The sequence below is a fragment of the Lepidochelys kempii genome, chromosome 2, assembly GCF_965140265.1.
Source record: "Lepidochelys kempii isolate rLepKem1 chromosome 2, rLepKem1.hap2, whole genome shotgun sequence".
Taxonomy (NCBI): Eukaryota; Metazoa; Chordata; order Testudines; family Cheloniidae; genus Lepidochelys; species Lepidochelys kempii.
In genome coordinates this window covers 251,640,989-251,666,057 of record NC_133257.1, presented here as the reverse complement: position 1 = coordinate 251,666,057, position 25,069 = coordinate 251,640,989, and the positions used below count along the sequence as shown (strand labels likewise).

The following is a 25,069-nucleotide window of genomic DNA, read 5'->3' as shown; positions in this document are numbered from 1 at the left end:
AGGAACTCTTAGTTATTATACACTAACCAGACTGTGCACGGCACACTTTTATTTCTATAAAACTATTACAAAATATTCAAAAATACATTTTAGTAAATTTACAGCAGTTATTTCTCAATTTATTAATGCAAAACATCCGTTTTCCCCCTCTGTACAAACTACCCTCTCCATCGTCACAGAATCACCGCCATGTGCGCTTTTGAAAAAATATTATTTTCTCATACATTTCTTCTTCTTTTTTTTTGACGTTCAAAATAACAAAGTTTCTTACGATTTTGTAAATAAAAAGTTTGTAACAGTCTTGACTTCCAAGAATGTGGCCCAAATGGTGTTTTTACAAAGCAAAATATTTACGAAACATGAAAAATACAGGAAATGATGTTACAGTTGAAACTATTTAAATTAAAATAATATATTCTCATATTTTACACTATTTCAAAAACGAAATGTGATTCAAGTTAAGTATTGATCTCTCAAAAAAATCTAATTTACAATTCTGTGTACAAAAATATAATTTATGGACCCCATGAAGTTTGTCTTTTTTGTTTGTTTAGACTTGCTGAACAGAAGGAGCATTGCAATGGAGGGTTGGGAAAGGACAGAATTTTGCTTTCTGAAAGTCAGGACACGTGTGACATGTAGAAAAATAGACTCCGCGCAGTTTTGCTTGGCCTCACAAAATAATGTTTTCCCCTGTGAGTGCAGTTCAGGCGATAATAAATTATCAAAGAAACTTCTTAAGGCTCTTGAAGGTCCGGTTCATATCCATTTTAAAACATCTATTTAAAATACAAAACCAATAAATATCCAGGAGAGGAGAAAAAAACAAAACAACCAAGAGAACAGAACAAAATAACCAACCAAATAAAAATATATATATATAATATATTTATAAACTAAACAGAACAAAACTTCCCGGGGTCTTTGTTTTCCTTAAAGTCTACTTTGGACTGTCCTACTTTATTATTATTTTTATTATTATTATTATTATTATTTTGTCTCAAGCCGTGCTCTCCTTTAAAACATTTTTTTTTTCCTTTCCTTTTTCCTGTGAGTTTGTTTTTCTTCCCTCGCGCTCTCTCTCTCTCTCTCTCTCTCTCTCTCTCGGGGCTGCCTGGGCCTGGCGGCGGCGGCTCTCAGCTGGCCTGCACGGCCATGCCCAGCGGGTGCAGGGAGTCACTGTCCAGCACCCAGCTGCCGAGGCGGTAGAGGAGGCGAGAGTACCAGTGGAGGCCCGGCGGGGCGGGCTCCGCCTCGGGCGGGGCGGGCAGGCCGGCGCTGGGGGAGAGCACGGCCAGCAGGGCGTGGGCCAGGCGGAAGGGGGCGAAGGCCCAGTGCGCCCAGCTGTGCTCCTCGATGACGGCGTAGCAGGAGGCCAGCACCCGGTTGATGAGGATGGTGCCCTGGGCCGTGAGCGGGGCGTAGGCCCCCGAGGCCTCCTCCCGCAGCGAGACGCTGTGCACCGCGGCGGGCAGCAGCCGCCGGCCGCCCTCGCCCAGCACGTAGACCCGCTGGCCCGGCCGCACGCGGCTGGCGAAGAGCGCGCGGCTGCGGGCCGCCCCGGGCTGGGGCTGGGGCTGGGAGTGGTTGTGCGGGGGCGCCACGAAGAGCAGGTGGGCGGCGGTGAGCAGCAGGCGCGCCCGCGGCTGCCGCGTCTCGATCACGTAGAAGAGCTTGGGGGCGCCGTGGTCGCGGTCCAGGAAGGCCAGGAAGTCGCTGTAGAGCAGCCGGCCCTGCGCGTCCGCCGCCAGCACGCGGTCCCCGGGGCTCAGGTCCCGCACCCGCTTGGTGCCGCCCTGCTCCAGGTGCACCGTGGCCGAGCCCGGGAAGCAGCCGCCCGACTTGGCGGCCACCGAGTTCTCTGTGCGGGCGAGAGAGGCGCGCGGGTTAGAGCCGGGGGCGGACGGAGGGGGCCCCGGGCCGAGCTCTCTGCACCTCCCCCCCCGCTCCCATGCTGAACCCCCCCTCCGGGCTCTCTGCACCTCCCCCCTCCGGGCTCTCTGCACCTCCCCCCCCCGCTCCCATGCTGCACCTCCCCCCTCCGGGCTCTCTGCACCTCCCCCCCCGCTCCCATGCTGCACCCCCCCCCTCCGGGCTCTCTGCACCTCCCCCCCCCGCTCCCATGCTGCACCCCCCCCTCCGGGCTCTCTGCACCTCCCCCCCCCGCTCCCATGCTGCACCCCCCCCTCCGGGCTCTCTGCACCTCCCCCCCCCGCTCCCATGCTGCACCCCCCCCTCCGGGCTCTCTGCACCTCCCCCCCCCGCTCCCATGCTGCACCCCCCCCTCCGGGCTCTCTGCACCTCCCCCCCCCGCTCCCATGCTGCACCCCCCCCTCCGGGCTCTCTGCACCTCCCCCCCCCGCTCCCATGCTGCACCCCCCCCCTCCGGGCTCTCTGCACCTCCCCCCCCGCTCCCATGCTGCACCCCCCCCTCCGGGCTCTCTGCACCTCCCCCCCCCGCTCCCATGCTGCACCCCCCCCTCCGGGCTCTCTGCACCTCCCCCCCCCGCTCCCATGCTGCACCCCCCCCCTCCGGGCTCTCTGCACCTCCCCCCCCCCGCTCCCATGCTGCACCCCCCCCTCCGGGCTCTCTGCACCTCCCCCCCTGCTCCCATGCTGCACCCCCCCCCTCCGGGCTCTCTGCACCTCCCCCCCGCTCCCATGCTGCACCCCCCCCCTCCGGGCTCTCTGCACCTCCCCCCCCCCCCCGCTCCCATGCTGCACACCCCCCCCCGGGCTCTCTGCACCTCCCCCCCCCGCTCCCATGCTGCACCCCCCCTCCGGGCTCTTTGCACCTCCCCCCCCCGCTCCCATGCTGCACCCCGCCTCCGGGCTCTCTGCACCTCCCCCCCCCGCTCCCATGCTGCACCCCCCCTCCGGGCTCTCTGCACCTCTCCACTCCCCTGGACTCTCTGCACCCCTCCCCCCTCTCCCATTCTGCATCCCGCTCCTGGGCTCTCTGCACCCCGCTCGCATTCTTCTGCACCCCTCCCCTCCCCCGGACTCTCTGCACCCCTCCCCCCCCGCTCCCATTCTGCACAACCCCCCTCAGGGCTCTCTGCACCCCTCCCCTCCCATTCTGCACCCCTCCCCTCCCCTGGACTCTCTGCACCCCTCCCCCCGCTCCCATTCTGCACCCCCCACTCCTGGGCTCTCTGCACCCCGCTCGCATTCTTCTGCACCTCTCCCCTCCCCTGGACTCTCTGCACCCCTTCCCCCCCCTCCCATTCTGCACCCCTGCTCCCGGGCTCTCTGCACCCCTCCCCTCCCCTGGACTCTGCACTTCCCTGAGCTCTCTGCCTCCCCCCCACTGCTCCCATTCTGCCCCTCCCTCCCTGCGCACACACCCTCGCTCCCATTCTACACCCCCCTGCTCCCATTCTGCCCCCCCCTGCTCTCTGCACACACCCCCCCCCTGGGGTTTCTGCACCCCCCTGCTCCCATTCTGCACCCCCTCTCCGGGCACTCTGCACCCTGCTCCCATTCTGCAACCACCCCCTCCAGGCTCTCTGCACATGCACACGCACACACAACCAGGCTCTCTGCACCCTGCTTGCATTTTTCTGCACCCCTCCCCTCCCCTCCCCTGGACTCTCTGCACCCTGCTCACATTCTTCTGCACCCCCTACCCCCGGACACTCTGCACCCTCTTCCCCTACCCCGCTCTCTGCATCCTCCACTGTCTGCATCCTATACACAGGCTTCAGGCCAGCTGCTCTGCATCCCACCCTTTCAGCCTAGGGGCTGGCTTCATTTCTTGCCCCAACACACAATCTAGCCAGGGGCTCTCTGCATTCTCCCCCCCCACCACTCCCATAGAGCCAAGGGCAGGGACTTTCTGCATCCCACAATCCCCCCCACCTCCTATCCCATAAGACGTACAATTCCCTAGCCAGGTCTGCTCAGCATCCTCCTCCTCACATCCCCAGGGTAGGAGTTGTCTGCATCCCATAGCTCGGGTTATGGTTTCAGTGCACACATTTATAGCAGTGGCCTTTGCATGCCACCTTTCTGGCTCAGGTTAGTAGCTGTGAACCGCTTCCTCTCCTAGGAGTTTGCGCAACCTCCCCCCCCGTCCACGTCCTCCATTAGTAGTAGTACAGTAGTGCCTAGAAACCCCAGGGGCTGCTTGTGCTGGGCACCAGATACACACATCACCAGAGACGGTCCCTGGCCCAAGGAGTTTACAGTCTAACTAGACAAGACAGTTAAAGCTTTGTCTAGAAGAGTGCTCTGCTTTCACTAAAGTAATAAAACTGATCTTGTGAAAGTGCTGCAGCCTCCCTTTGTAGGTGCCCTTACGTTACAAAGAACCTAAGAACGGCTGTACTGGGTCAGACCAGTGGTCCAGGTAGCCCAATATCCTGTCTTCCAACAGTGGTCAATCCCATTGCTTCAGAGGAATGAACAGAACAGGCAATCATCCAGTTGAAGCTGAAGCTAACTCAATATAGGCTAACACTTAAACCAGGGTAAGTGGTTTACACTAGTTGGAGGTTTGGCCAGTTTAACTGGATCCCTTTCAAAATGAATGTTGCCTTGTCTACATGGGGGGAAATTGACCAGAATAGCTATTGCAAAATAACCTATTCTGCAGTCACTATTCCAGAATAGCTCCCCATGTGGACACTACTCTGGGGGGGCGGGGAGGGGGAGAATTTATTGCTGAATAATTAGTGAACTTCTGAAGTGAGGTTGTTCTGGAATAAAATCACTTTTATTATGCAATATTATGTCCATATGGAATAGTTTATTCCAGTTAATTTCCCCAGTAGAAAAGTCCAGAGTTAAATTGTGCCCTTTTACAATTTAGGGTGACCTAGCTACTCTGCTCAGGGCTGTGGGGGAAAAAACTCACACCCCTGAGAGACGTAGTTCAACTGACCTAACCCCCTGGGATAGACGCCGCTAGGTTGGGTATGTCTACAGCACAGTGCTGCATTGGCGCAGCTGGTGAAGACGCGCTATGCTGGCCGGAGAGCGCTCTCCCAGCGGCATAATTACTCCATTTTGGTGAGAAGCAGAAGCTACGTCTCCCGCCGACATAGCACCTGTGTGGGCAGCGCAAAACTTGTCGCTCTGGGTGGATGGGGGGCTTTTCCACACCCGAGTGACGTAGGTTATATTGACTCCGGCTGTAGTGTAGACCTGCCTGTTGACGGAAGCATTCAGTGGAGCAAGCCACTGCCTCTCGGAGTGGTGGATTAACTACAGCGATGGGAGACACTCTTCCATCGCTTAGGAAGGGTCTACGCTCACCATAGCTGTGCTGCTGTAGCATAGACCGTGCAAGGGCAAGTTTACGGTTAAAACGCTGCATTGGTGCAGCTGCTCTAGCGCTTCAATGAAGACACTACGCTGATAAGAGACAGCTTTCCCGTTGGCGCAGTTAATTCACCTCCCTGAGAGGCACTGGCTGCGTCAGGCTCTCCCACGAAGAGCACTGTCTACACAGGGGGTTAGGCCCATAGATGTCACGCAGGGGTGTGGATTTTTCACATCCCTGAATGACGTAGTTCTTCCGATATAGGTCTGTCGTGTAGACCAGACCTAAAACAGCCAAGAGGGTGGAAGGGGAATCAGAGGCACAGAGAAGTGTAGTGACTGGCTTAATGTCACATCGCAAGTCAATGGGAGAGCTAGACTTAGCTCCCCAGGCTCCTGACTCTTAGGCAATGTCCACACTGCGTACCTTACGTGGCATGGCTGCGTCACTGTAAGGTATTCCCTGTAACAGCTCTTTGGTGGCAGGAGAGAGCTCTCCTGCTGGCAAAATAAAACCACCCCCAAAGAGAAGCAGTAGCTTTGTCGGCCAACATCTTTGGCCAACAAATCACTGTCCACACCGGCACTTTTCGTCAATAAAACTCTTGTTAGTCAGGGGGTATTTTTTTCACAGCCCTGGCCGACAAGTTTTACCAACAAAAGTGCAGTGTAGACATAGCCTTAGGGCTGGTCTACACTGGGACCTTACTTAGACATAGCTATGTAAACAATCCCCACCCGAGTGATGTAGTTTTACCAGCCTAAAGCCTGGGGTAGACAGTGCTAGAGGGATGGAAGTATTCTTCTGTTGCCATAGCTACCGCCTCTTAAGGAGGTGTAGTACCTGCCCTGATAAGAGACCCCCCTCCCATGGGCATAGGTAGTATTTACACTGAGGTGCCACAGCAGTGCCACCCTTGCATTTTACCAGGGATCAGAGTAACAGCCGTGTTGGCCTGTATCCGCAATAAGAAAAGGAGGACTTGTGGCACCTTAGAGACTAACCCATTTATTTGAGCATGAGCTTTCGTGAGCTACATGCATCCGATGAAGTGAGCTGTAGCTCACGAAAGCTCATGCTCAAATAAATTGGTTACTCTCTAAGGTGCCACAAGACCTCCTTTTCTTGTTGCAGTTTAGGTGTAGACAAGCCCTTAGTCCACTGCCCTATCCACTAGATCCTCCTGCCTCTTATTGCCTTAGGAGCCTGGGAGCACTCCCCTACAGCAGTCGCTGTGTCCACACGTTAGGTGAGGATTCTCTGCAGCTCCTTCCCTTCTCAGGTAAGAGTCTCTTCTCCCCCCCACCCTCTCCCCCCACCATGCAAGAGTCACCACCCAACACTTCACCCATTCTCCCAAAGCGGGAGTATTTGCCTCCCTCGCTAGATCAAAAGTCTCTGCTCAGCCCAGGTCAGGTGTGTATGCTCCCCCTGCCTAACCTTAAAACATCCTCTACTTTATGCACAAGGCCAGGCTAGTCATTGGGGTTACTTCGGGGGGATTAATCTGATCCTAAATTTTAGGGCCCTTGGTTATTCTTGTCACCACTGCCTCATTATTAGTCCTTCAGAGAAATCCTAGCCGTTTTAAAAACAAGATCAACCCGAATTTATGGAGTTGAAGTCTCTGTCCTTGAAAATATTGCTATAATATGTAGAAATTTAAAAGATTTTCAGGCCAGAAGAGACTGGTATGACTGTCTATTCTGCCCTCTTCCATAGCACAGGGTCTGGAACTTCACCTAGTGATTCCTGGGTGTTCGTAAACACTCTAGTTACATTTTTTTTTTTTTTGTATTTTGTGCACTCACAGTATTTTGTGCACTCACAGTATTCCACTGTAGCAAGGGCATTTGATAAAATTATTTCCATTCCTTAGGGTGGAATGGAAATAATATTTCCTCGGTTCCTTGACTTCACTGCAGTTTTCTCCCAGTTACTGAGTGTGCCAATTTCTAGTCCAAGTAATTTTCCTCCTAAAAGTAGTAAGACCACAGATACAGATTTTATTTTTGTGCCTCTGTAGCTGGTGCATAAGCTATTATGATTTAAATAAACACTTGGGGAGTCTCCTAATGACTTTCTCAGGAAGGACAGGAAGGGCGAAAATTAGAATGTTATTGATTTGCTAACGACTTTATCACTTGTGCTTCAGAAATGAAACAGCAAGATCTCCAAGGCCTCTTCACTGAGAACATGGCAACAAACGAGCTATGTGCTTTATGTAGAGTCCTTTCCTAGCAAACTACACCTTAGTACAAGCCCCAAGTAAAGCTCTTGCTTGAGCTTTGTTTGCATATTCAGGGGCTTGATGAATAGATCTAGTAGTGTAGCAACTCTACAAACATGCCAGTGAATTGGCAGAGGTGTGAAAATCTGCTGCTTTGAGCAGTGCTGTTTGGGTTCTCTAATTAAAATCCAATAAAGGATCAGCATTGTCATTCTGATTCATGTAATAAATGCAGACACTCTTGGAAGAGAGGACACTTCCATTTTTTTCCCAGCTTCTTCCCTCCCACCCCCCTACCCCTATTTGTTCAGGTGCAGAAACCCTATGTGCCAATTCACACACATACTCTCCAAAAAACCAGGACCTTCCAAGCACTATTTGCACAGCAGAGCCACTTTTCCAAGACACTCAAGATGTGTATTTGAATTTTAAATGTAGGAGCTTGCTCTAAATACTTGCAGTAGCTCATTATCAATGTCCCTTTTACCACCCCAGCCTCTCTTCTCTGTCCTGATGACAATAATTCAGACCTTGGGGGAACTCTTCTTTGCATTCCAATCTCCGGGATCATACTTTTTGCAAATAGAGATCTAGATAAAGAATCTTCCTGCCTGGAATTATAGGGTTTAATCTTCTCATAAGATTCTCTGTCATGAAATGAGGTTTTGACAATTTGAAATCAGACTTAGCTGGCGGAATTCAAGCCTGCTCTCTTGAAGCCCGTGTTGTACAGTCACACGACCCTGCCTGACATGCACTAAATATTACCCCAAACCTCCAAGTGTGTGTGGAATTTTAATGAGTAGATTTGTTCTCTTGGAATTATTCGTCTCCTATGCAATATACATGGAGTTGGATTATGTTCATTTGGAATAAGGTTACTGTGCATCACAGACACCTCGAGCTGAGCATATCTTTACTCTAGAAAAGGCCATTTAGAGATTTCTTTGGCTAAATAAGACCAGAAGATTAACCGAAGCAATATCACGGACTCAATGTAAAGCCTGCATTGGCCAGGAGAAGTGTTACTTTTCATCAGCCCCAGAATGTAAAGCTGGTGAAGGGGTCTGATCTGCTCCCAGGGGAGTCAATGGAAGTCTTGCCATTGCTGTGAATGGGAGCAGGATCAGGCCCCTCGTTACCTTATTTCTAAGCAAACAGATATATTTAGAGAGAGTAATTATTTTCTTTCACAACTAAGTATTTCTTGACACTTTAAAAGTGTTTCTTGGCTAAAAGAGGCTATTAAAATACAGTTTAGATGCTATGCAACAAACACTGAGAGGTGAAAAACCCAGCTCGTCGGCGATGCACTGTTAACAGTTTTGCTAAACGCGTCAATTTATGCGCAGAAATGAAGTTTCGAATTTCGCGATTTATTGTTACAAGTTATTCCTCTGCTGAAACAGCATGTGGCGTTGTAAGCACAGGGGAAAAAATCCTGGAGTTTCCTAGCGGCTGCAGATTAAGCCATGAATGGCATGAATTTTCTTTTCCCTGCGCACGCCAGCGGGTTGGCACTAGTAATCCTACTAGACTTCGGGGCGCGCAGCCAGCTAGATGTTCTTAAATGGTCACGGTATTTGTAATATACGGTGTGGATTTAGGGAAAAAAATAAATGCCGGGGGGGGGGGGGGGGAGACACTTATTTTGCAGAGCTGTGTGCTCAGTCGGGGTAGGGGGAATCAATAACAGAGTGGATGAGTTGGCTGCAAGTTTTTGCATCCTTATGATTAACATAGGGCTAGAGAGGGACCTGGCCCGTAAGGTGCGTGGCTTGCATTCGTCCCACCCGCAGGCGGAGTGAGAAAGCTAGAGAACCGTGTTAATATCCATATCCGTTCTCTGCCCAGATTGTGATCAGAATGGGGGCTTTCCCCTGCCTTTGTAAGCTCCGCTCTAAATCTGCACTGTCCTCCGCATAGCCCCTCCTACGTAGGCAGAGAAGCACAGGACGAGGATGGCTCATCCGTGTGACCGAGTTTTATACTTAGGTATGGATCGAAATCCGTTCAATGGCAAGAGAAGAGCGAGAGCCTGCCGCAGAAGCGCCCCCCGCCCCCGCTCCCACTGCAGCCCAGCCGCGATGCAAAGCAATGGCCGGATACCCGCATCCTCCCCCGGGTCGGGTGCCCGGTTCTGATGCAACCTGCTCTTGGCACAAACAGCAGCAGACCCAGGGGAGTGCCCTTCTCCCCCCAGTGATGCTGTAAGTCCCTTCGGGGGCTGCCTTAGCGGGGGTTCACACGCCTTGTGGGGTCCGGCCTTGCTGGGATACTTTTATTCTCCCCTATGGGTCCAACCTGTCAGGCCTGGGTCCCACGGCCCTTAAGGGGGTGCTTTGGCTAGGTGCCCCGGGGCAGGCCAGGGGGCTCAGCTGTCCTCCTTACCCGCTTTGACGGAGCAGTGGATGTGGGCCTTGGACTCGTAGTAGACCCAGTCGAAGCCAGCCTCTACCGCCAGCCGAGCCAGCATGCCGTACTTGCTGCGGTCCCTGTCCGACGTAGTGATGTCCACAGCCCGGCCCTCGTAGTGCAGCGACTCCTCGGAGTGGTGCCCATCTTCATCCCATCCCTCGGTCACCCTCAGCTTCACTCCGGGCCACTGGTTCATCACCGAGATCGCCAGGGCGTTCAGCTTGTCTTTGCATCTCTGCAGGGACAGGGGCACACAAGGGGCATTGCACAGGCCCTGCGGCATTGACACAGCCATTGACACCCCCCAACCCTAAAAATAACACACACCTGGCATTTCAAGAGTTAAAGACTATGGACAAGGCCTGAGCTATGCTCAGTCCCTGAACTGTGATCCTAGGCCCACTACCATTGACGACAATGTCAAAGCTCCTGGTGACTTCGCCCTATATATCCGTTCAAGGGGGCAGCCTAGGGGAATTGAAAAGCTTCTCAGATACCTAATGGGAAAGCCTGTTAGTCTGCTGTAGGAAGTCAAGTGAGGCTGGGTGAGGAGAAGGTTGAAGTTCGGAGAGTACGGAGTGAGTGGGGTCGAAATGTAACCCCGATCGCCCACTTTCTTACAGCCTGCAACCTGTTTGAGTGTCAGAAGGAAACCTTTAGCCTGATATGATCTCTCCTCCGTCTTCCAGCTAATACGTGCATTTTCACATTTGCTGGGAGCAGAGTAAAGTTTTCCAAAAGACAAACACTTGCCATACATCTGGGAGTCAAATAGTTTCCCCTGGAATGTCTCTCCGGGTCTTTTCAACTTAAGTCGGTGATGAAAAGGTTCTCAATTCGCGTTAACAGCCTTTCTGTGCTAGAAGGAGTTTATCCTTCGCAGATCACTCACTTAGACCAGCCTGGGCTAGAAACATTCATCCAGCTTGAAATACACATACGTGTATATATAAGAGCAAACCCACACGATATCTCTTAGGGGAAAGAATGAAAAGCAGAGAGGGATCAAGCTGATAGCAATGTTAAAAACCAACAAACCCAGAGGTGAGCTAGCGTAGAATATGAAACCGGGAGTGACAACAAGCATTCTTCATATGGAGTGCCACATTCTTTTAACTCTGCAGACCACTACCACATGATCAGCTTTCTGTTTTCTTTAACCAGCTCCTTTCCTTTGTTTTCTTGGTTTTACCAAATTTACCCTGCAGGACCTGGCAGTTCGGCGAGAAATTGTAAGAGGTTATGGACAAACGTGGGCGTGGGAAGAAGGGGCAGAGAGGGAGGCCTGAGCAAGGCTAGGGGAGATCATTCTAAATAAAGTAAGAAAAGTTTGGGTAGATTCCTGTCACATCCCAGAGTCTAAATAGAATACTGCTCTGCATGAACCGATCAGCTCGAGAAAAAGGTAATCTGCCATCCACACCCCTCCAGGATTGGAAAAGCAATATACATTTCAGGCACATTGGCAAATGTGAGACTACAGCATGTTGCCAGCAGTTGAGCAAAGCTCAAGGCAAATGCATCAAGTGGGTAGGGATGTTTGGCTTTCTCCACGAGGACTCACCCCAACACGTTATCAATATGTAAAGTAACACACCACAAAGGTTCTTTTCACAGCTCCCAGAAAAGGGGGGGGGGGCAATCGCTTGCACGATTGCCGCTACACTACTTTTAGGTACGTGACCGGATTGCTCAACAAGAAAGTTTCAGCGCGTATGTTACAGCCATAAAGCAATACCGTAGCAATACTTCTGTGGCAGTTCAATGGAAAACGCCGGGGCGAGTCCACTTTGGACCCCCTGGCCGATTGTTCCATGTGATATAACATTTTTATGGATAGAGCGGATTGGTCTCTAATGTGATGTGAGTCTAGGAAAAGCAGAAAACCGTAAGGAAGTTTAGCTTGTTAATTTCTCTTTCACAGATATACTGTGAGGAAAAAGGCGAAACATTCAGTGTTTTAGGCCACGGACAAGGAGAAAGCCCTTAGCTGCACAGCAGTCTAAAGCCGTGTTATTTTACAACTAAGAAAACAAATAGGGAGGAGAACAGAAGGGGCAGGTTTGCTATTCCAGCTCCTTCCCCTATACATATGAGCTAAAGTCTCTCTGGCAAAACAAAAGGGAAAGGAACTACCTACTAAAGGACTTTCCTTCCTTTTATATTGGCTGAGCTGGACTGTCAGAGTCAAAAGCCGTGAAGACCAGACTATTTATTAATTCATTGGGTCGTGTGCCACAAATCAAGCCCAATTCTGTTCAGCCACCGTGAAACTCAGCAGGGCTGCCTCGACTAACGCTTTGTGTGGAGGCAAAGTTGTTCAGCAAGCCCTCTCCTGCCAGCCCCTAATCTCTTCACAAATGAATTGCTCGAAGGAAACACTTAACAGGTACCTGTCAGTGTAAACAACCTGGTGGGCTTCCTAAATGCCAAGTTGATCTCCAAATCCCTCACATCGTGCACCGGTGGTGTTCCTGTATGGCACTAGATTTCTATTTTATTTCATCCAAATTCCAGCTTTATCATATTGACCTGGCCCCCTTATCTCTTTCACAGATCCAGCCAATGGTTGCTCTGGGTGTGTGCGTGTGTGTATGGGGCGGGGAGGGGGGCATTCAGCAAACTGCTGTTGTCACCTGCAAAGTTAAGAACCTGACTTACCTAGCTCTGTTTGCGTTTTTTCCCTTCTTAAGTTAATATTAACTAGCAGCTAATGCATTCAGCAACGATTCTGAAAGTTTAACAATTCCATTCAGGGAAGAGCTTTCCATGGTTGAAGGGCTTGTGAAGCAGGCATTTAAAGGCTTGAATTTAACAGAACAAGAGGTTGCTGATTGAGAGAGAAAAGAAAGAGATTGGCCCAGCTCGTTGTAGGATTGCAATATGAGGAAATTCTGATGTCGGCGGCAGCTTCCCACCACCTCCCTACAATATTGTTATTGGAAGACCACCGAGCAGTTCCCCCTCCAACCCACCCTCGAACATTGCTATAGAACCACTACTGTTCAATCACCCCATTACCTCTCCCCAGCTCCAGCCAGGGTTATGAGATCACTCCTGTCCCTTCCTCTCCCCTCCCCCAATATCATTATGCAATCACCGATGTCCTTTCTCCCTTCTCTTGCTCCCCAAAGGGGGTGCAGTAATGAAGCTGCAGTCAGACGTTGATCTCTTATTTTGGTGTGGTACCTAAGCTGTGCTATGAGACAGAGCGGTGTTATCTACCCCCCCCCCCCTTTTTGTGTGTGTGTGTGTAAGGAACGAGAATAGCCACTGAAGGAAAAAGTATTTGTTTTCGTTTCGTTCGTCTGAGGGAAGTTGACAGAAGGTCAGAAGTTCAAATGCTGCCAGCTATTGCAGCGAGAGTGGCAAGCCATGTAGAAGGCTCTGTATTCCCAGGGAGCTAGAGAGACAGGGCACATCCAAGGCTGCAGTAGAGGAGAAAGGAGACGCTACGACACAGGCTGGGGTCTCCCTCTCTTCAGCCCACCCCCTCCTTTAAAAAAAAAACCCACCATCACACATTTTCCCTTCCTCTGTGGGTCCCCATCTCTTTCCCTCTGTATTTCAATCTATGTCTGGCTCTCCCTCTCGCTTCCTTTCTACGCCTAAGCTTCATTTTCTCTTTCATGAGTATGGTGTGTGTGTAGGTAACACACACACACACCCAAGCACGTCTTCTTTTTTTCCTCGGGCTTCCTAGCAGCAGCAGCAGCAGCAGCATTTGCCGTATTAAATAGGATACAAACTGAAATCCTAGCCGTTGCGATCGATAAAAGAGGAGTAAGTGGAGCTGAAAATGCGAGATGTGTCTGACTTGGCGCACAGCTACACTGTCTTGCATCTTTTCAGCAAGGGAGGATGACCGAGGGCTATAAGAGGGACTGGACTGGATCTTACAATGCATGCCACAATAGTCATCAGCCGACCCTCTCCCACTTGCCTTTCTTTTGCATTAGGAGGCGAGATTAAAGCTATCGAATTGGACTGGGAACTCTCTACACAACATGCTCTGCACCATGGCCTGTGCATATTTAATTGAGGCTCGCGCTTCTATCTGGCAGAGGCGCGCGCGCCAACACTCATAGGTACAGTAAGATTTAAGGTGGTCGGGAGGAGATTGGACGAGACACGTCCCTCGTCCAAATAAATCTAGTAAATGTGCGGAAAATCAAGCCGAGGCAAAGGGGAGAGTTTAGGAAATTCTTCCCATCCCCAACGTAATTCTTGCAGCCGAGTTATAGCACTGAAGGTGGGACTTAAAATACATAATAGTGGGAAGGGGGGGAAAGGCTGTTGACCTATATTTGGATGAAACCCATTTCCAGCGCCTAGATGGCATCTCGATTCCATGTAGTTTCAAAAACTCCACTAATTGCGTTCACCTATCGCTCAGTGAGCAATAGCAACAATTATTGTAATAATGTGGCTGTTTGGGAGGGTTTATTTTTTGCATACGATGGTTCCGCATTCTGATTCCACTCCCGATTCAATATTTATCCAGCTGTAAACCTTGTGCCATCTGATTTTTAAAACAGAAGTGATGCAATGCTGATAAGTTGCAAGTCCCTCCCATTTGGAAGTACCAGAGCATTGGTGGCGAGCATCCTTAAAGAAATATCAATATATTTACGCTCTGATGGGCACAATTGCAAAGGATGGTTTTGCAATACAAGCTATATAATACACAAACAGGAGAGTAATGGTCGATTGGACTTCAGATGCCTTTGTGATTTACAAGACTCCATAGGTACTAAATTTAGAATCCGCTTGCAAACAACAATAATGAAGGGTAATACAATAAAATAAAAATAAAGAAGTCGGCAGCTGTACCAACCGATGAAAGAGTGGCCTGACGGTCACTAGACACTTGGGGTCCTCTTAGCTGTATACAATTCGTTTGATCAAAGTGCAGGCTTGGGGACAAATGCAAACAGAAATCTCTAACCAAGTTACAGGGAACGTCATGGCAAGGTTATATTTGTAAGTATTACACAACCCCCCAAAATATATATCTATGACTATATGCCCCTGCAAACTTAACTGGATATTTAAATATTAATCTAACCGATGAGGGGTTTTTGGGGTGAGGGGTGTCTTTAAAAATGCTAAGACAGATGTTTTAATTTATGATTGCTCAGATATGCTAACAAATAAAAATATATGTATCTATGTAGCTCTACCTGAGTCATCAGTCTGTCAGCTCCAGTGTTCTCTTCATCCTTAAAAATAATGTCAGGGTTGTAATTTGGGGTTAGTTCTTTAAATCTCTCCGAGTTTCTTGAGATCTTCCCTTCATATCTTCCACTGGCCCCTAGGGTCTTCTCTGCCACATTGGGAATAAACTGCTTATAGGCTAAAGGGGTCAGTTTTTTGGGGTGTCTCCTTTTTCCAATACCCCTGCCTGGTCCACACGTCAGCCCAGAGGAGACCAAGAGAACGCAGAGGAAGCCCACCAACAGAATTCTTGTCAACAGCAGCATTTCGTCCATTGAATCCAATTACTTCAAAGCTCTCTGTGTCTATCCCTGGCTGTCTCTCTAGATCTCTCTCTTCCTACGTCCTTGTCTGCGTTCTGAATCGTATACTATCCACCGATCCCTAGCAAGGCAGGTGTTGGAATGGCAGGCTTTAGGTCGCTGATAACGGAACACATCGGAGTTTGGTCGTGAGACAGCAATCGAGAGACAAAAAGGGTCTGATTTTAATGGTAGCAAGGCTAGAGACGCTTGTGAGAGGAGTCTGCCTTTAGTTCTATATTATAGCTGCCAGAGCCGAGTTCTGATTGGCCAAGGCGAGACAAGCTTGTCTTCTGATGTATTAACCCTCAAAAAGGCAACAAATTCTTGAAAGATATTTTTTTTCTTTTACCTGAAGGGCTTGGAGCTGAAAGGGGTGGAGATAGCGCTTTCTTGGGATAACATCAATTACATGCTGTTTTGTTTTTTTTTAAACTTTCTTGGCAGAGTGGTACATTTGTCAGCAGGAGTAACAGATGTCTCTGTGAAATAAAAATATTAGCAAGCTGCCTCACTGCATTTAAAGTTTTTCGAGGGCGGGTTTAAATAAAAATAAAATAAAATAAAACGTTGGCTATCAAACAACTTTGAAAAATAGCCTGTCAGGGGCAAAATGACTAGCCCTTTGAGAGTTAACCCCTCTAAGGGTATCTTTCTTTTTCATTGAAAAGAAACATTGCATGAAAGCACCGCAACTTTTCAAACACATTTACTTTTTCAGCAGGTAAGTGGCTGACTTAGGGGAGGAAAAAAAGTTTTTTTTTTAAATATAAAATGGTAGTTTTATAAAGTTTGTGTGTGTAACTTTTTTACATGGTGCAATTGCAGTGTACATAGATGTTAAATGGTACTTTATTACAAAACAGCTTAAAATAACAAAATATTGTACCTTAAGAAGGAAACAAGCAGCGAACTGATTATATATTTTTAAAAGACCAGACTCTGATGTCCTGAGCATGTTGGGACTATATGCTTTGTTTCTTTGGTCTAACTCTAAGAAGTGCATTAAAAACCCTTATACCTTCTTGTGGGGTGTCATTAAGTTTTTAGAAAAGCATCGTATTGAAAGCATCCGCAAACACAATTACCAGAGATCGATCCAAGTAAAGTGAATGGAAAGGGGATAAGTTTAATGTTAAATTAATTGTTATCTTATGCAGCGTGGCAAGTGATGTCTTTATCCCGATCTCCAAAAGCTACTAATCAGACAAAGGTGTTGAGAGACGAGCAAAATCGCAGAGAGATGGTGCTGATAAAGCAGGTTAGACAGAAAAGCAGCGTTCCACTATGAACAAACACTTCTGTTTCTGTAAAGAGCTCATTTGCTTTTGCTCCAAAGAAAATACAATTTGTCCAAGAATTTAGAAACTTTAAGGACTTTTTAAAAAGAGTTCTTTAAAATCCTAAGCGACATGTTGAAGTAATCCAAAAGTTCCCCTATTCAGGAAAAAAAATCCACTTTATTTAAAAAGGCAAACTTTTTGGGACAAGCAGCACAGGGGAGTTTTCCTGTCTGCGACATAACTAAGTTCAATCAACTTAAACCGTGTAAAAATGGACTTTACAAAAAACAAAGTAGTTTTAAGTGCAAAAAAGTTTTCTGTCCTAAGCTGTAACAAACAGAACACCAGAGTTTCAGAGAACTGTATGTGATTTTCCTTTAGACAATTTTTTAAAGCCGAATGAACTCCTTTCAAAATTGACAGACCGATTTCAACCTGTGATCCTCCCTTCACCAAAAAAACCCAAAGTACTTTTCTTTTTATAATTTTTACTACTACATTGATTTCCCCTTTCCATGATTAAACTTGGAATCTGGAAAGATTTACCTTTTAACTTCTCAGAGAGAAGTAACTTAGTTTAAGAAACAAGTTGTACAACAGCTAAATACCTGCTTGACACTATTTTTTTTTAAACTAACTTCTCCCTCTCTCTGTCTGTGTGTGTGCGTGTGCCAAGACAAGATACAGGGAATATATAATTTATACAAAAAAAGTATATTCTTTTGATGTGGTTACCTCAATCACCATGACTTGATGTAACAGTTGATTAGATAGTGCCAGGTTATAAGTACTACTCCTAACGGTGGGGGATATTACAAATCCTTTATCCCCCTGCCTATTTCTTTCCCCCCGCCCCCCATGAAAGATGATCGATACACCAGTTAGTAAATGCGTGGACATTGCAATGATGAAGTATAGAATAAGGATAAACACCCTCATTATCAGATTGCCATATGTACAAAGCAGTCACCCAAAGATTAACAGGAAAGGAAACGCAAAGAAGGAATTAATTAAATGCAAGCAATAAATGCATGGGGGGGAGAAAAGGGAGAAATCAAGAAAAGTTGTAACGATGGGAAGCTTAAAATCAGCCTGCTATCAAATTAGATGTGAAAGAAAGCAGAGCTATGGTTTCTGGGTGGATCTGGTCAGTTTCACCTAAAGTCTATGGCTACCAGCTGTACTTTCTGATGACCTAGCAGAGAAATGAACGTGAATGCAAACGGAAGGTTATTTCTATGGGGTAGGAGGAGGGCAGACTCTTCACTTCAGCCTTTGTGCCTTGATGATACATTTTGCATGCATCAATAACACTAGTTTGTGCTGTTACTAAAATTACATCTTTTTAACCACAACTTCTAAAGAAATACTGGGGATAAAGAGACCAGAGCACATTTTTACCCGATGTGCCTGGATTTTTGAGATTGTAAATTCTGTGTATAATAGATGTGTATCTGTGTGCACTAAGAAAAACCAACCACCACCATTCGGGCACTGATGCCTTCTTTAGGAGGATTAATCGCTCAGTCTTGGATTTAAAAAATCAGTGTTGAGTCCAGTTGTCTCAAAATTCGGAAGCTCCTTTGGCTTTTTCTTTTGCTCTTTTGTGAAAGAATCTTCCCTTCTTCAACCAAATGGAGCTGGAAAAGCTGCCAAGCCTCAGAAGGGAAGGATGCAGAGCCCTGATCCCTCTGCCTGCAGGTCCCTAGCCATCAGACTGCTCCTGGCTTCGCCTCCCACATGCCTAAAAGGTCACAGAGGCTGCTCCCTTCGCTGCCTGCAGGTCCCCAGACACAAGTTGGCTCCCTCCTTTTGCGTGAGACCGTCCCACTGAGAAAAGATTGCTCCCTCTCCTCCTCTAGGTCCCCAGATGCAAGACAGCTCCCTTCCTCTGCTTCCGGTCCTGGACACAGGATTCCTTCCTTCCGCCTTGAGGCTCAACAGACATAAAAGTGCCCCATCTTGAGGTCCCATCCATTTCAAAGGCTGCCCCCCCCCCCGGCCTTCAGGTGCCTGGTGTCTCTGTTTTCCATTCACAAGCCTGCTTCCACCTTCTCTTTGCCTTCAGATCCCAGTGCCTCCAGGTCCCAGAGACACCAGCCCGCTCCTGCACTCTGGCCCCTCACCAGGCAGCCCCAAACTCTTTGAGGGAAACAACAAAGCAGGGCTCTCTGCTGCCCTGTATCCAGGCTCTGTCTGCATCAGACTGCGAGGAGGGTTCTAACACCTCTTCCCCCCGGCCACCCGCTCTTTCTCCTGGCACTTTGTCTCCAACACTCATTGCCTCATCGCTCCGTCTTTAAAATGCGGAGCATCAATGCATGTCTGGCGCCCCCCCCCCCCAGGCCTGTAACCCTACTGCTGAGCTCTCCGGGTCTCCCTCCATTAGCAGCATCTCTGCATCTACCTCCGCCAGTATCACTCTCTCTCTAGCCATCACTCCGGCCCTCTCCTTGCAGTGTCCCTCTATCTCAGCTGCCCGTCACTGCTTCCCTCCCCTGCCTATCCATACAGCGTACCTAGGCTCTCTCTGTCCCCATTCCTTCAGCCTTCCCCCTCCAACTTCTCCTCCTTCCTGTGCCCAGGGCAGGAGGCCAGCCGTGCCCTGGCACATCTGGATAACCTCTGTGCTCAGTGCAAGCCTCTCCCCAACTCTCCTGTCCCCTCCCCACCCACGTGAGATGCTCCCTGCCCTCTGTGCCTTTCTCTCCCCATCACTTCCCGGGCCCGCTGCTGCCCACTGCTGGATGCCAGCCCTGCCCTGGCACAATCAGAGAATCCTTGTCATCGGCGCATTTCTTCCCCCGGCCCCCTCACGTCTCTTCTGGCACAGCGGTGCTGCCTTCCGCCCCCCGATTCCCTCTCGGGCACAGCACGGGGTGCTCCTTTCCGCTTCGCCCAGCAGCGCACCCCGATCCCAGCCGCGGCGCACAGCAGGGGCCCCGATCTCTCCCCGGCGCTCGGCAGGGCGCCCCCCCCGACTCACGGCAGGGCGCCCCCGATCCCGCCCCCCAGCCGCTCGGCAGGCGCTAGCCCCCCTCAGTGCTTTTCTCCCGGTGTCTGAAAGTTGCCAGGGAAGCAGCGGCGGAGGGCGGCCGCTGGCTGCCGCAACTGCGCCCACTGGGCCCGAGTCTCAGTCGGGCCTGTTTCCGCACCTAGGGCAGGGCTGCCTGGGACCCGCCCGAGCCCGGTACTCACAGCGCCGGCTGGCCCCCCGGACCCCGCCGCCCCGAGGGGCACGGCCGGACCCCCTCTGCCAAGCACCCGGCTGCAGCGCTTCTCCCGGAGGCTCCCACCCCAGCAGCGCCTCCGCGGGGCTCGGGCTGCGGCAGGGAGCAGGGTCCGGCTCCTCTCCCCGCTCCCCTCCCCTTGCAGTGCTTCCAGCGCCCCCTTCCCCAGAGCTCCAGCGCTTGTCAGCGGGATGAGCCCGCTCCCGCCCCCCCCCCACCGCGCACTGCAGCCAGATTCCAGTGGCTCCCCCCCGTCTCACTGCAGGGCTCTGCCGCCGCTGCTTCGCGCCCGGCGGGCAACCCTCTGGGGCCGGCTCCAGCGCACCCAGCGCATCCCACTTTCGCTGCACCGGCTTGGGGGTGGGGCTAAGGCCTCCCACCTGCGCTGCGGGGTCCAGCGCCTCTCACCTCTCCTGTAAGGGCTCTGCCTCCAGCCTCCCTCACCCTGCCCTCTCTGTAGCCAGGGGCTCCGGCTCTTTCCTCTAATCGTAGTTCCAGGGAGGCCTGCTGCTCTCTCGGGCATTTCTCCCTACACCCGCAGCTGGCTCCAACCTACTGACTGGGCCACCTCCATTTTGGGGGCCTCTCACCTCCTCTGCACGCTGTAGCTTAAGCCTGCTGTGACAAGGGCTCTAGCCCAGCGCCTCCCACTCTCACTGCTGCAGGGCCTGCTCCAGGCCTAGCACGCTGCTCCAGTGTGTCAGCCGCTTTCATTTCCATGGAGCATCTCCTGCTCCAGGGAAGTGGCTAGTTCCTCTCCCTGCCAAGCCCACTGGAGCTGCTCTGTTATCAGGTGTGGGCTCCAGGACCGTCTGCCCTCATCTCCCCTGGAGAAGTCCCAGCTCCTGTACCTTCCACTCCTAGTGACATTCAGGCCCCACTGAAGTCCATGGCAATTCTCCCATGGACTTCAGTGGGGTCAAGATTTCTCCCCTGTTGCAGCAACTTCAGCTGTCACTCTCAGCCTCTGCACCAGCTTCATCCTCTCTTAAAACTATGGCTGCTGAGATCAAGGGTTGCAGCAGGCCCAGCATCTTCCATTGCCCTTTGGAGAGGCTCTGGTTGTAGTGTCATTGTCTCTCAGTGGCACCTATTGTAGATGACAGGTTTCAGAGTAGCAGCCGTGTTATTAGTCTGTATCCGCAAAAAGAAAAGGTGGACTTGTGGCACCTTAGGGACTAACAAATTTATTAGAGCATAAGCTCTTGTTGCTCATTGCATCCGATGAAGTGAGCTGTAGCTCACGAAAGCTTATCCTCAGATAAATTTGTGAGTCTCTAAGGTGCCACAAGTCCTCCTCTTTTTTTTAAATTGCAGATGAATAGTGCCATGACAGACACACAGAGAATCACCTTTTAGAGTGCCCTGACATTCAGTGGTGTTGGGCAACCATACTATCGTTGAAAGCATTGGCAGCGGCGAGTACCATTGTATTGCTGTAAATCAGGCTCTGCATTAACTCCAGTGACGTTGGATCAGGCACAGCATGCCAATGTGTGTATCTATATGTTGTGCACATGTAAATATATGAACCACATACCCCCCTATAAACACACACATTGGGTTTGTATGTTTATATATGTATCATAAATATCTATAAATTGACTTCATTATTCCACTTTGCAGTTCAGGAATATAAACTACTTGAGATCTTGACTATTTTTTTTTAAAAAGACTGGTAGTCTATTATTTTGCATTATGTAAGAGCATTGAGGCATTTCAACATCACAGCAAGTTTATTAGTGGCTTATTTTAAACGTTGCGAGGTTCATTGCTTTTACGTAATTATGAATGCAGCCACAAGTACTCAAGTTTCCTTCACAAAACAGCAGATGCAATGTTTGTGTAGATAACTGGATGTTAATTACTCTTCTAACAGTCACCCTTTATACTCACCTCTAATACATGACTTTTGAAATCAGTTTATCACTTTGCAGAGTGTTAAAGCTTCATGTCTTGTAACCTCTTTGCATGTGTGATATTTATCAAGAAATATTGGGCCTGAGTCTTCATTTACAGAGAAGTAAATCATGACTAACTCCAGCGAAGTCAAGGGAGTTATACTGCTCTAAAACTGGGATAAGTAAAAGGAGAATCAGGCAGGCCCATTGTCTTCAACCTTGGAGGTTGACCCCCCACACACACACTCATTAAAATGTTAAACTATTTTCTCTTGCAGAAGAAAATGTTTAACCAATGGTAGCAAACTTCACCTCTCTTGATGATATTGGAAATGACATCTTCATGGTCAATTTAGAATTTTGAACAAATAGCAGATAATATCATTTATGTCACAATTATAGGGCCAAATTTGAGAAAGTAATGGGCACAGACCTTGTCAGAAAACCTGTATTCAGCAAGGCAAACTAGAGTCAGAATTTGTCCACCCCAGTTCTGCTCTGCAGCAACACCTAGGGAAGAGCCACTCCATGGACACTGCCTGGCTTTGCACTGCCATGGCAGGATACTCTGCAGTATGGACGACATGTTTATGGCTGTATGCCACTTGTCCTGGCAAAGGTCCATAGACACACCCTTCCCACATATTATTCATGCTTCAGGAAGAAATAATCTGCATGTTGGCGTGGGTGGGACCATGGACTTCCAGGGTATGGGCACCTATTAATGTGGCTTTTGTAGTTTTCATGTGCACCTGTGTGGGTAACAGTGGTGATACCTCTTGCTTTTCACTGGTTCAAATGTGGCCCATAGTGTCTTCCATCACCATTACACACAGGTTATATATTTTTTGTTGTTGCTAGATGTACTTTAAAACAGAGTTTTCCACAGGATTCTCGATACCCATAGTACCTCAAAAATCAGAGCAAACAGGCAAATACAAAACAAAATACAATGCATGGGTCTAATTATACTTCTAATTATGGAGAAATTGTCAGATTTATTGTTCTAGTTTTTCCCCTTCTCTATGACATCCCCAACTCTATATTCCTCTCCCCGCCCCCCGCTCAGAATTATTCCCATTTTAGATTTCTCAAGTAGAGATTACTTTTATCCTCATGTTTTCCCTGCTCTGTGATCTGCATCCACACCTCTTTTCAGCTACTTTCCTCTGGGAATGCAAGGGGGAAAAGCAAGAAGCTATCTTTGCAGATGAAACAAGTGGAACTCCATGAAACAGCCACTAGGGGTGCTAGATATTAAAAAGATCAGAACTCTCTTAAAGCATCTCAAGTCTCAAAGCATCACCTCCACAGTTTACATAGTCTCCTGCCATTCCCATAAGTGGAAGCTTGAGAGTAGATTTGAGATCAGGTCTTCAGCTAAAAGCCAGATGGAAAAGTTTTGGGGCCACAGACATAACTTTGTAACAAAGCATTTTCTCACTCTATATATTTGCAAAAAAAAATTATTTGTATGAATATATCAATACAGTGAGGTAAAATAGCCTGGTGGTACATATTCTTTAAGCTTCTAATTGTTGGAGTCAACTTGGGTAACTTGTTGCCAAAGGATGTTTTGAAGGCCAAAACTATAACGTGGTTCAAAAAAAAGAATTAGCTAAGTTCATGGCGGATAGGTCCATCAATGGCTATTAGCCAGGATGGTCATGGATGCAATCACATGCTTTGGATGGCCTTAGCCTCTGATTGCCAGAATCTGGGAATAGGTGACGGGGATGGATCACTCAATGATTGCCTGTTCTATTCATTCCCTCTGATGCACCTGGCATTGCCCACTGTCAGAAGACAGCATACTGGGCTACATGGACCATTGGTCTGACCCAATATGGCCATTCTTCTGTTCTTATGAATGATTCAGAAGGCTGAAGAGACAGTGTATTCCAGCTGGTCAAGCACAGGACTCCTGAGCCCTAGTCCTGATTCTGATGCTCACCTGCTCTGAGGGTAAGTCACTTAACATTAATGTTTACATTTTCTAAACATTATTATGATGTGACCTTTAAAAGAAATTCTATCATTAGTACTAGATTGTGGCAAGATATAGATGTTGCAATAGATCTCCCCTCCCGACCCCGAATATTAGAATAAGAAAATTCTTACTTGAAAATCTTGGGGCTCCCCTTTTGCAGAAGGCACTCCAGAATTTGTGGGAAGGCCTCTTCCTCTAATTGCCTTCATCAAGAGCTAGGATCAAGTCCAATGTACGTGTTTAACAGCTCAGCTTTGAAAAAACTGTCGCCCACGTGTTAAATAGTAACACTTCCCAGATCAGTGACAGAGCTAGTTTACTAGTAGGATCTACATTTTAAGTTACTATTTTTCTCTTTGAAAAAAAAGAGGATCCATAAATAGCCTTTGGCAATGAAAGTAACGTTATCACTGTGACTTTTACTGTTCCTCACTGCACTTTTTCAGGAAAAAAAATGCAGAGTCATATTTTGGAATTTCAAATGAAATTCATCTCCATGTTTGTATGATATGACAGCCAGGCAGGAGAATGCTAAGAGAAACCGTGAAGGCATGAGATAAATTCTGACTGAAGTGATCTCCTTGGCTCTTGCAATGTGAAATTGGCTTGCCCAAAGTACACAAACCAACAGACTGGATCAAGACTCTCTGTTTGGGTAATGACCAGAAACAAAGCTTTCCCTCTAAAGTCCACCTCATAGCCTGATCCAGCCATGGTAACCACTGTATTCATTGGTCCATGGCAGCAGGAGAGGTATGCACATGATTGTCTCAGTTTTTCTTGTTTCCTTACACTTGCAGACTATTTTTGAACATAGTATACATGTTTTCTTTCTCTTCTGGCATATTTACATCTAGCTTTTCCAGATACTTTGTTTAATCCAGTCAGAGTGTGCCAATGTGCTTGTTAAAATTGTCCCTAATATATTGTATGTGCCTGAAAATGATTTAACTGTCCTATTGATCTGTGACCTTGATAAAAAAGTGCCTAATATTGCTTGACATACATGTATCACAGCAGTAGATTCTGAAGCAATTCTTAGATGCATCAAACTTGATCACTTTTATTTATTTATTTTGATTTCTAATAACAACAGTAAGTGCCCATCTGAATCACTCTGGGCACTTTACAATCATTAATACTGCAACATCACTATAAAATAACACAAGGATCATGTACTAAACTATCTGTCTGCATCATCCATTGCCCACCCAAAATAACAGCACCCCGAT

General features: G+C 48.6%; 1 protein-coding gene across 1 annotated transcript; it reads right to left on the bottom strand.

The window, feature by feature from the left end:
* Window positions 1–912: 912 nt before the first annotated feature.
* SHH (sonic hedgehog signaling molecule) lies at window positions 913–15,629 on the bottom strand. Its single transcript, XM_073334563.1, has 3 exons — window positions 15,098–15,629; window positions 9,888–10,149; window positions 913–1,861 (listed from the first exon to the last, which is right to left on the bottom strand). Exons 1-3 carry the CDS (start codon window positions 15,404–15,406, stop codon window positions 1,137–1,139), a joined length of 1,296 nt encoding a protein of 431 aa, XP_073190664.1. The 5' UTR covers window positions 15,407–15,629; the 3' UTR covers window positions 913–1,136.
* Window positions 15,630–25,069: the final 9,440 nt, after the last annotated feature.

Bases quoted from the DNA above. Each gene is read 5' to 3' on its own strand.
- SHH (XM_073334563.1), bottom strand. From the start codon at position 15,406: ATGGACGAAATGCTGCTGTTGACAAGAATTCTGTTGGTGGGCTTCCTC. The intron at 10,150-15,097 runs GTAGAGCTACAT...CTGTCCCTGCAG, and splicing joins CTGACAGACTGATGACTCAG to AGATGCAAAGACAAGCTGAA. The intron at 1,862-9,887 runs GTAAGGAGGACA...TCGCCCGCACAG, and splicing joins CCACTGCTCCGTCAAAGCGG to AGAACTCGGTGGCCGCCAAG.